The sequence below is a fragment of the Pteropus alecto genome, unplaced genomic scaffold, assembly GCF_000325575.1.
Source record: "Pteropus alecto unplaced genomic scaffold, ASM32557v1 scaffold69, whole genome shotgun sequence".
Classification (NCBI taxonomy): domain Eukaryota; kingdom Metazoa; phylum Chordata; class Mammalia; order Chiroptera; family Pteropodidae; genus Pteropus; species Pteropus alecto.
In genome coordinates, this window is record NW_006494610.1 from 963,994 (window position 1) to 975,726 (window position 11,733).

Here is an 11,733-nt window from a genome sequence, read left to right on the forward strand (position 1 = left end):
GTGCAAAGAGCCATTAGGAAATCCATGATTTTGCTGAATGTCATTGGCCTAGCACCATGTCACATTAGCTTTATTGTCTTTGTGCTGCTTCATGTACATATGTTAATGTCCGTCCAGCTCCTGAACCTGAGAGAAGCCAGGGATCTCTCCTGGGCATCAGTGCATATAAGTATTTTTTAATGAATAAAAATGAAAGTATCAATAACTTTGAAACTTTAAATGGTGCTTGAGCATCCAACACCATTTGAGTTAATAGACTGGTAACATCTCAATTGAACAAAAACTCAAAACCTTTTTCTTGTGGTTACACATATATACTGGGCTGCATTTGGACCCATTTACTTGAACTGTGTTGTGATAGGAGTCTTGGCTGAAGACATAGGAGACCTGAGAACTTTCTGAACCATATACTGAAGATTTTTCTAATCTGTAAAGGGAGAAGGTTAGAGCACATGCTTTTTAAGGTTTCTTTCAGCTCTAAAGGTCTATGATGAAATGAATCTATTGCATCTTCATAAACATGTGTTGGGTTTCAGTGGCTCCTGAAGACTGTTTATTAGAATGTTGGAAAACAAGTTGTAATTTTAATATCCTTTCAAAGGAAGGTCTGAAAGTCGGCAACTTAGAGAAAAACCAACTAACAGATAGTAGGCAAATTTAGCTGGATCAAAAACAAATACATATTTATTTTTTAGGTTTAAAGATTGTTGAGTAATTGAATGATTTTTCTCCTTAAGTTAAAAATGTATCCCCCCCCTTTTTTTTGTATAGAATATGGGTTTTGCCATAAGAAGATGGTTTTGCCTACCACTGGGGTGCATGATGCTGATCAATCTGATTAATGCAGATTTTGAATTTCAAAAGGGAGTGCTTGCCAGTGTGAGCCCAGGGATTATGGAAGACATTGATCTCCAGTGCTGGAACGTGTGCTCTTTGACATTGATAGATCTCAAGGAACTTAAGATAGAGCACAATGTGGATGCTTTCTGGAATTTCATGTTGTTCTTGCAAAAATCCCAGCGGCCCAGACATTATAATGTCTTCTTAAACATAGCTCAGGATTTCTGGGACATGTATGTGGACTGCTTGCTGTCAAGATCTCATGGAATGGGCAGAAGACAGGTGATGCCTCCCAAGTACAATTTTCCACAGAGAATAACAGGAAGTAGTTTAAATGTATACTTTAGAGAATAGCAGTTTAGTTTTCTTAAAAATTCAATATTTAATCCTTTTTATTTTTCAAGTTTATCCAACAAGCTAGGAAACTTATCATATTTTTTCCTAATATGATTGGCTTATTTTTACTGATCTCATGTTATTTAGAAACCACAGGAGCTCTAATGTACAAACACTTGATTCTATATGGTCTTGGAATATAGTACATTTTGGTAGATCATTAAAATTATCTTATTTTTTTTTCCCATGAAAAGTTCATGAGAAAACCATTTAACACTGTAATCATATTACATTTGTTGAATAAATTTTAAACATTGGACATTTAGGCTTTTGAAATTAATTTCTTCAATAGAGTTGTTTAAAAGGAGGGAATCTCAAGTAAGTATTAAGTTTCTCTTGTAAAGGGCTGAATTTTACAAAATGTGAATTTTACATTTAAAGGAGAACATGGAAAATATCTCAAGCAAGATGACACCAACCTGAGTTTAACTCTGTCCGTATTTATGAGGTCAAATATTTCCTGTAGTATTTATCAAAATTGTTATTTCTAATTCTTTAATATCGACAAAGCTTGTATTTTTGTTGATGTGTAATTGCCTTATAGCTATTGAATGATTTTCCATCTTTTCAGATAATTTTTAATAGCTATTTATTTTAAAGCCATCTTTGTAAGCATCTTTATTTTAAAGAAAATGGCACCTAAAATGCAAATGCAACATATTTTTTTAATACAACAGTTAATGGAGTAAAATTGTAACCAATTTTATAAAGTAACTTATACATAATATTCACTTTAAAAGTGTGCCAAAACTAATGGCAGTATTGTTATAAAAAGTAATTTTAATTTTGATGTGCATGTACTGTGGTTTCTGATATGTGCATTTCATCACTGAGCCATCTTATATATTAAAGTATTGTTCTATGCATTAAGGACTAAATTTTTTTGTGTTCTCATTTTTATTGTTTTTATTTTTTAAAAGGAATAAAAATTGAAAATTCAGTAAGATACTTCATTTTAGTAGTTTGACAGAATTTTTGTCTTTAGGTGTTAGCTTATTTTTTTATATTTTTTATTTATAGCTCACATCTTATTCCAAAAAGGATATGAAGTTTTAAAGAAATATACCAAACAATAGGATAAGATGAAGTAAATGAAGAAATTGATGATGGGAAATGAAGACAGGAAACTAATATGCAGTTTTAGTTTAGATTAATACACTAAAATGCATGTCATAAAAAAACTTTACCTTTAATAAAGGGTAGCTGTAAATTTGGTCCGAGTTTTCTACTTCTCAAGGTGAAGAAGGACTCATGACCAGTTTCGAGATTCACAAAACTGATATAAAAAATGACATTTGTTTGGGAGAAGCCCAGCTTTTCCAAGGACTAAGAGTCAACAGAAATCTGTCCTATAGGGTTTCCTAGTGGCTACCATGGTGTACAGCACTGTGTTTTCAAGTATCTTGACAATGACAGATTCCCTTCAATGCAGGCTGATGCCAACACACTTGAACTCAATTAAATATAAACAATTTTAAAAGCAGCAAAAGTAATTCTGAAGAAGTATGCAACTGATGGTTTGACTTGATCCAAGGATAAACTTTGAATCAAACGGGTGAGTGCTTACATTCTCTGAGTATGGACCACTTTGAAATTCTGATGAAACTATAGACTCTTTACCAGGTGTTGTATATACATACACACATTCATCATTTTGTGTATAATTTTGGAGTGGGGGGGGGCTCCATGAAAACCAGGTTAAGAATCTCCAATGTTAAAGAATGAATAGGCTGCATAGCTTTCAGGCGTATTTTACAAATATTTAATATAACAGTTTTGTATAATAACCAGTTAATAATAATGTTTTTAAGTCTAATAAATTCCTAGATTGAAAATATTTTATCCTGCCAATTAAAAATGGATCCCTAAGCTCAGAAAATCAACTGGTTCAAGAGTAGGGCTTATGTTCTCTTGACCAGACAAATATCCAAGATGTCGAATTCATTTCCTGAAGGTAGAGGTAGAGGGTCATGATTTTTTCTTTTTTTTGGAAAACAGCTCTTTTACAACTTGTGGGCAAATGACTGAAGGTCAAAAGTTCAATGCCATAAAGCAAGACCACGTAATTTTACCTAAAAAATTGTCCAACCAGTTGTATAAATTATGAACTTTTCAGTGTTCATATAATTATTAGCCTTCCAAAACAGGTTAATTACAAATGGTTCCCTAGTGCTAATTGAATTTATATGCTACATTGAATTATTAAAAAATATTAAAAATAAGAACATTTGCCAAAAAAGACATTCCAATTTTAGAGCAGTTCATCTTAAGTCTTTTTGATGGTACTTAGATATCATGTTCTGTTAAAATTCTCCTAAGTTTTTGGCCCAAATCATGTCATTTGTATATAAAATTTTTTTTTATCATTCATTCATTCACTCAACAAAAATTCATTGGGCTTGGAGGTACACTACTGAACAATCCAGATACAATTCTTGACTCACAGAGCTGTCATTGTAGTAGGACAAAAGTACAGTAGGAAATATAACTAATTCAAAAGTGGTTTTATATCAAAATATAAATTAAAAAGAGAAATGGTGCCCAAAATGGGGTTGAGTAGGGAACGATATGTATTCTTTTACCCTATTCAAAATCATTTGACTAGGTTAGTCAGAAGATCATTAAAAACAAAGCAAAAAACTCACTAATTCTTGCAGTGGCATTATGGAAAAGACTCCATCTATTTTTCAGCTTTGGGTTTATGCTGAGCTCCTATAGCTTAACTCATAACCAGTTATTTTCCTGAGAGCTTAACTGAGGAGAAAAAATAAGGCAGCAAAACACCTAACATTGCTTACAAAATAGTTCTTCATAAAGTGATACAATGGACAATAATTGAGTATCTATACCTAAAGTTCCTCTGCTCTTCCTATACAATTTTTTTTTTTACTTTAAATGTTTTATTTTAGAATAGTTTTAAGTTACAGAAAAGTTGCAAGGATAGTGCAGAGTTCTTGTATACTCCTCAACCATTTTTGCCTATTGTTTACATCTTATATTAGTATGGTACATTTGTCCTAACTAATGAACAAATACTATTACATTATAAACTAAACTTCATACTATATTTGGATCTCACTAGTTCTTCCCTAATGTCCTTTTTCTCTTTCAGGATCCGATCTAGGACACCACATTACATTGAGTTGTCTCCTTAGGCTCTAAGATGTTTTTGATGACCTTAACAATTTTGAGTATGTTTAGGTATATTGCAGAATGTCCCTCAATTTTGGCTTGTTTTTCTCATGGTTAGACTTGGGGTTGTAGGGTTTTTTTATAAAGTAATATTCTTAACACTTTATATCAAGGGTACATGCTATCGACATGACTTAATACTGATGCTATTTAATCTTGGCTAAGCAGTGTTTACCAGGTTTCTTTGCTGTAAAATTAGTTTCCCCTCTCTTTCTATACTGTATTCTCTGGAAGTAAGTCATTATGCATAACCAACACTTAAGGAAATGAGGAGTTAGGTTCCATCACCTTGAGGAGAGAATATCTATATAATTTACCTGGAATTCTTTGTATGGGAGATTTGTCTCTCCTCCCTCCTTCTTCTTCTCCCCCCCCCCCATCATTTATTTATATTAGTATGGACTTGTGGACAATTATTTATACTTTGAGTTTTGATCCAATATTACATTGTTTATTTTGTTAACTCAAATTGTTCCAGCTTTGGCCATTGGGAGCCCTATAAGATGCTCCAGATGCATCTTGTATGTTTCTGCCCCATCCCCCATTTCTTCAAAGAGCCCTGGTTTCTTTCATTGGAGAATATTATTAGAAATCAAGATCTGAGCACTGGGTCTATCTATAGAATTTTGACCTGGTAGTACCAGGCCAGTTTCCAGATGTCAGAGGCTGCTTTTCTCTTTCTCAGAAAGCATCCTTGACTATAAACTAAATAAAAGCAATTATGAAACATGAATGCTAATGAAACTCATGTAAACTTAGGCTCTGTTGGCAAAAAGAGTGTAAAAATGAGAGGGACTAGTTTCATTATACTACCCTCCATGGGTCCTGTTATACCTGGAAATCCTTGTTTGGTTCAGCTGGTCACAGTATAGAGAAATATTAACAAATTGTATCATTTCACAAGAGGCTAGTCAGGTTCATAAAGTCTGGAAGGAGTAAATAAGAATGATTAGAGAAACTGTCTATTTGACCTGAAAAAATTTAAGGTGAACATCATAGTTTTTTTTTTCCTGAGATACAAAATGTACCTTGTGTTCCAGAAGACAGACTGAGGACTAGAGCATCAAAGCCACTTTCATCTATGCCCACTAGACTCCATCATTTTTATTCTTTTGCCTTTCTTTTCATTTAGTTTTTAGCACAAGTTTCAGTTTGAGAGCTTGAAATTTTGCCTCTACTGACTCATGGAAGGAAACATACTGTCCACCTCTCTGTCAGGCTGGATAGGCTAGGCAGTACATCCCATAGGGCTCAGGAGTGTGGAATAACAGAATGTGAAGAAGCAGTGACATTGTGAGACAGACTGATTCACTCACTCCCTGCCTTGTGGCTGGAACTGTAATATACAAACTTTGGTGCAGTCTGTCTATCAAGTGCCAGTGCCTGGATTAAGCAACATAACTATTCTCTACCCACCTACATTTCTTCAGCTGTTAAATGGCTGCTAGGTAATAACCTGCCCTATTTTACCTTTTCTCCTCTTGATGAGTAAGATTCATATGGCAGGGGCAAGGTCCACAGACATCACAGAGTACTTTGCTTGTGGCCAGTCCTAATCAATCTGGAGCTAAGTTGTATTACATACGAAAAATGACACTGAACCAAGTGATATCAATTCTATTTTCATACATGCTTTATTAATGTAATAGTATTTATACCTCATCATTTTAGAGGAAGTATATCGCTGTTATGAAGTAAATATATTTGAACTACTATAACATGTCTGGGTTTAGCATTACCTGCATAGTATTTTGTTGGCTGAATCTTCCGTTTGAGCTCAAGACTTTGCTGCAGCTGCAGAGTTCAAGGGAAAGCTGCCAGGAGCTGAAGCCACCATCACACTTATTCAATAATTAATTTATTGAGGTATGGGTTACAATAATGAATGAGATATGGTTTCTACCTTGTCCTTAGGGAGCTTATAGTCTACATAATGGGGCAAAGATTTATTGTTCTTAACTATGGACACTGCATCTTGATTCTCTGAGATATACCTGAGGTGTATGTGGTGCTTTTTGTATGGGCATCTCACTGTTGCATGTTTCTACTCACATCCATTCTTGTGTCTCAGTAACTCCCTTTTACGTGGAATCTTTGTGCTTAGGGCTTTCCATGAAGTAGAACAAATTATGCCTTCTAATATCTTGTCACGGGTGGTAGTAATAGAGAAAAGGATTCAGGAAGGACAAAGCTCACTAATAAGGTGCTGCATACTACCTACTCCTCTGGGCCACAATGAGAATGGGCGGCCACAATGAGAATGGGCAGCAGGGCCAGGGTGAGAGAGAGACTGCTGGCCAAAGGTGAACTGGCAACTCATTCTAATTAGAATAATAACAGCTGCAATTTCTCCCTTCATTGTAGATGTTACTGTCCTCACGGACAAGGATAATGGAAAATTCTTGGAGGAATGTGAGTTGGAAGAGGAGAAGGAGGAAGGAGGAAGTAGTAGGTGGGCCCAGTGGGGTGATGGAACCCTCTCTTATGTGATAAGAAAAGTGGGTTATATGCACGTCCACCCAACTCTGCATTCAGGGGTATCATGCTGGTAGCTTGAAACCGGTCATAGTGCAGTACAAATTGGCAAACACTACAAATGAAGGCTTTTTCTCCTTGAAGAGCCAGTTGTTATATGTTTACTAGCACACTGCTGAGTGTGCTCTATGGGGCTTAGAATCTAGACAAATTCTAGTATATTTTTTCTGTCTAAGAAAACAGGTTCTTTTCTCTCCCAGCATTGATATAAACTCAACTTTGTGGTTTCCTGGGTGGATGAGGAAATTGATGGGGATGCAGAGAGGCTATGGAAAGTACGTTATAGTGGCATGCAGGGAACCGACAGTACTCTATATCCAGCATTAAGCCATCTACCTCCTATTCTTTGGCAAGTTACCGCCACCACCAAAGGAGGAAAAACACTTCCCCCACTCTCCTTTTCTCTTCCCCATTAAAGACGAGGAATAGCATAGAGATTCCTTTGCATGTTTATATATTAAAAGTAAAATCATCTATATTTTTATTTATTTTTATTGCTTAGCTCATGACTAACATTTGCTTTTTATAACACAGATAACTTATTGTACTTTGACCAACGTATTTGTTGCTAATGTTTTTGCTGCCCAGAATTTATATATACTCATGACAACAATATCCTGAGTTCCCACTCCATCCATATACTTTGGATGGGGTTGGCCTGCTTCTGACTCTGGGAGTAGACAGTACTCAGATCTGGCCAAAATCATGGTCATTGGCTAAGGAATGGGCAAGTAGCCAGTGAGGGGTCCCAAGATGCAGAGGCAGTTGCAGGACTGTTGAGAGAGAGGCATGCACTCTTCTCTACTGAATATCTCCCAGAATATAATCCAGGAGCTTCTAGGGTAGGGGGAAGATCTTACTCACAGAGTTTTGGTCCCTAGATCCAACAAAGCCTGTAGTCTTAATTACCTCTAGACTTGATAGGATAGCTACAGAGCTGTAAAACTTTTTTGGGGGTAGGGAGGGGGTTAAATTAGTTCACATACAACCAAAAGTCTTAACTGATAAAATACGTTTTACAATTTTGGTTGAGAGAATTAGTAATCTTTCCATAGAAATTAATGACAACTCTCCTGATACTATATGTTGATATTTTCAGTAAAAATAAACTATATGTGCTTATTTTTATAGTATTTTACTAAAATATTTATCCTAAAATATTTGCTTTACATTTGTATATAAAGATATATTTAACTAAAAATCTGTAAGCAGAATTTATCTCAAAAAGTCTCTAGAGCATTTTATGTAAGAACATTCTTCTTTGGCTCATCAACAATTTTCACTGTTTTCACCCTTTGTAAGGCTCCTCCTCGAATAGGCAGTTTTTTAAGAGCAATATCTGTATCAGCCAGAGGTCCTCCCACTAATCGGGCAGGAGTGCTTTCCAGCGTTACTACCCGACCAGAGGGCACCTAAAAAAGCAAAAGGTAAGTATCTCAGAGTCCATTTATAAAGTTTTTCAATAAGAGAAAAACCCATGTATCTTTCAGCTTACTTTGGAAAAAGATACGAAACATACATATAAGTAACTACGAGGCAGCATGGCATGATGGAAAGTAAAGGGCTTGGGAGCCAGGGAAATGGGTTTGGTTCTACTTCTACTTTTAGTGCTTATCAGCTTTGCAATCAGGGCCAAATTATGTCTAGAAGAAGACACCAGGAACACTAGAATCTGGCATGGACCTATTTGCCAGGCAGCAGAGACACTGTACATTTTTTTTTGCCAAAGAGATGTAGAGGTATATTCTAACTAGTGTTTGTAGCAGTTTCTTGAGAATGCTGGAGGGCTGAGTCTGGTCTAAACCAGCACTGGGCGAGGGCAGAGGTAACTTGGAGATAAGTACCTTAACTATGTGAAATTGGAGCAGCAAAAAGAAAAAATATGAGACAAAAATCCCATGGCAATAACATTCTTTGGGGACTAGATTCAATATCTGTTAAGAAAAGTTATGGAGGAAAAAATCTTACCGTTGTGTTAAGGCCTTTAATTTCTGTTTGGTGAAATATTGCATTTGGTGGTCGCTCATTGTATCTAGAGGATTCTATAGCTTTTTCCTGAAGTCTTTTTGCTTTCTGAATGTTTTTAAATAAGAAAATAAGATTACTATTAAAGCATTAACTATGGTACTTATAATGAAGTATATGTCTGGCTTATTGTTTGACTGTTTGTTAGTTAGCACTGGAATCTGCATTTACTCATTTAGGCTAAGAAGACAGTTTTTAGCAAATTATATCTTTTGTACAGTGCAGAAGACACCAGTCACCTGAGATTTCCAGAGGCACTGGTCACATATGACCAAGAATAAAGCAAGCTGGAGGAAAGCAGGTTCAATATTTAACACATGATAGAATAGGCTACTGAATTTACATCAGGTGATGCATGTTTTCAAAGCATTTTGTGTAAATTAAATACTAACTCAGTATACTTAAATGTTTCAAACATTTAGAATAATATATATTACCTAATTTGTTGCAGTCATATTCAAGCTCAATATTTGAGGCACTATAACAGGTAAATTTCAGGTAACCAAAGATCTGCATGGAAGGGGATGATTTTCATGAACTATTCCTTAAAACTACAGGTACTTAGGAGAATATTTTATAAATAATGGGTAAGAACTTTCAGTGAGAAGGGGAAGACACAGTACTTTGAATCAGCATGTCCTTAGCTTCGGTTTTGCTATCTTAATGTGGTTCCACTATTTTCGTAGACTAATGTAACATTAAACAATTTTATATTTACAAGAAGATTTATAATATGTAAAAGTGTATTTGAAGTATTAATGGAAAAGTTGGAAAAAAGTAATAAGATTTTGGAAATCCATGATGCTTCTCACATATCTCAAGTGAACAAGTGACATTATAGAATTTTTAGTTTCTAGTTTATAGCTGAAGCACCTTATCACATTTTTCCAAAGGAGTGATTATCCCAAACTCCCATTTAAACTTTAACATAATGTTTCTTTTGGTGGTCACAGACGGGAAACATCCTTGGGGGAGAGAATAATACGGACAATTGTTTTTTCTGTCCTTTACTCTGCTTCTTACAGAACATATCAATGAATTTCTTGGCTGGCTAACTATCATCTCCTTCATGCAAACCAGAAACAGCACCTTTGTTTCCCACAGCTACACCAAATAAAATTCAGTGGCCTCTTCTGAAAATTTGTAATTTCAATTACATTCTAAATTGCATATAAAGATCTAATAGTGTTAGTGTTCTACCGAAAGATCAACAGAAAAAGGAGAATATTTCTGAAAAAGTCTGTCAGATTTGGCTATTTGTTGTAGATATCATAATATTTCAAAAATCCTACCTTTAAAGTTTTAGCATTTGATGTTCTAGCCAAGAAATTTTCCCATGACTTATTAGCCAAATCTCTCTGCTTGTGTGTGGCTTGTATCTGAAATGAGAATGATAATTAAGAGTTCCAGTTTCAATGAAAGGACACAAAAGGGCCAGAAAGCCCTTATTTTGAAGGAAGATCTAGTTTTTGCCAAGATAAATTTTAAGGTTGACTAGCAAAAGGATTAGAGTAATCATAAAGTTCAACAACTTAAATTACTTAAGTATTACAATGGAAAAAAAATCCTTCCATCATTATGTGTCTAAGGTTTGAACTGCTTTCCATGAAATATAATGCACAACTGTTGTTATAAAAAATATAAAAATAACAACAATCATTCTCAGCAAGGCTGATTGTTTTACATGATTATCACTTGTGAAGACAGATAATAATCCAGGACAAAATATGTAAGTGACCCAACAGCAAATTCATAGGAGAAAAGAGATTCCCGCTGCCCTGATAATAGTTTAAGCAAGATTATATTGGTGAAACTATGTCTAACTTATGACTACTGCAAGAGAAGCAATTTTGTGAGAGTGCCGAGTTTGTTGTGGTGATGTAGTCTAGGGAGGTAACTACTAACAAACTGCAAAGACTAAACTTCTCAACAGGCTCTCCACTAAATATATAATCAGAGGATACATTCCCTTGGTTGGTGTAAAATATACTATTAAGTTTAATTACGAATGTAAGAGTATTTAATTAAATATTTGACTGCTAAAAACCAAGTGAGGTCAGAGCTATGATGACAAATCAACACTAGCTAGTCCACACAGCAGACATTCCGCCATTCAACAGAACTCGAGGCAGTAAAACTTCCGATAGGGCTAACCCCACTTAAGAGCAAATAAATGGATTAACTGGCAGCATCTATGCAATAAAAACTTAAACAAAATTTCCAAGCAAGAAAGTGCAGAATTTAAGATGGAGCAGAATTCACAGGTGGGTGCAGATGGAGTTCCGCCAGGCTGAAGATATAAACGTTCTAGTCTATGTGGAAACAGCAGGCAATAGAAAACACTTTGGAAATCACCTTAAAGGATTTTAAACATTTAATTGTAGTCATAAAGGATCACCAGGCCTAAGTGGGAAATCTATATCATCTTTGTGTCTGTGGACAAGTTAATTTAAATAGTCACTTAACCTTTTCTTAAAGCTTTACACAGGTGGAAGCTTCTGATGTGTCAGTTTTCCACCTGTGTAAAGCTTTAAGAAAATGGCTTATATTATTCTGACAGGTTTTTTTCTGATTAGCTAATGTTGGAGGCCAGTTTATCTCTGGATTTATAGAAACCTCATAGTAGGTGTCTTAGCACTGAGGTGAGGATGAAGCTTATCGATATGCCTATGGTTGGCTTACTAGTAAGGGCTTATAACAGAGTAAGGGATGAGAGCCAGCTTTCTCATTGAGGTGATTTATATC

At 35.2% G+C, this 11,733-nt stretch overlaps 1 protein-coding gene and 1 long non-coding RNA gene across 13 annotated transcripts in view; one reads left to right on the plus strand and one right to left on the minus strand.

Annotated features, from left to right (window-relative positions):
- The window catches only part of LOC112473992, a 3,428-nt gene extending 1,324 nt beyond the window's left edge, over positions 1-2,104 (plus strand). For both annotated transcript variants that reach the window (XR_003044241.1, XR_003044242.1), the window contains exon 3: positions 772-2,104. This is a non-coding gene — a long non-coding RNA (uncharacterized LOC112473992). The remainder of the gene's footprint in view (positions 1-771) is intronic.
- A 3,939-nt stretch (positions 2,105-6,043) lies between these two features.
- The window catches only part of CFAP69 (cilia and flagella associated protein 69), a 52,397-nt gene continuing 46,707 nt past the window's right edge, over positions 6,044-11,733 (minus strand). For all 11 annotated transcript variants that reach the window (XM_025042179.1, XM_025042181.1, XM_006925702.3 and 8 more), the window contains 3 exons: positions 10,281-10,367; positions 8,932-9,036; positions 6,044-8,375 (listed from right to left, as the gene is read on the minus strand). In XM_025042179.1, coding sequence (XP_024897947.1) covers positions 8,205-8,375; positions 8,932-9,036; positions 10,281-10,367 — 363 coding nt within the window. In that variant the 3' untranslated portion in view covers positions 6,044-8,204. The remainder of the gene's footprint in view (positions 8,376-8,931; positions 9,037-10,280; positions 10,368-11,733) is intronic.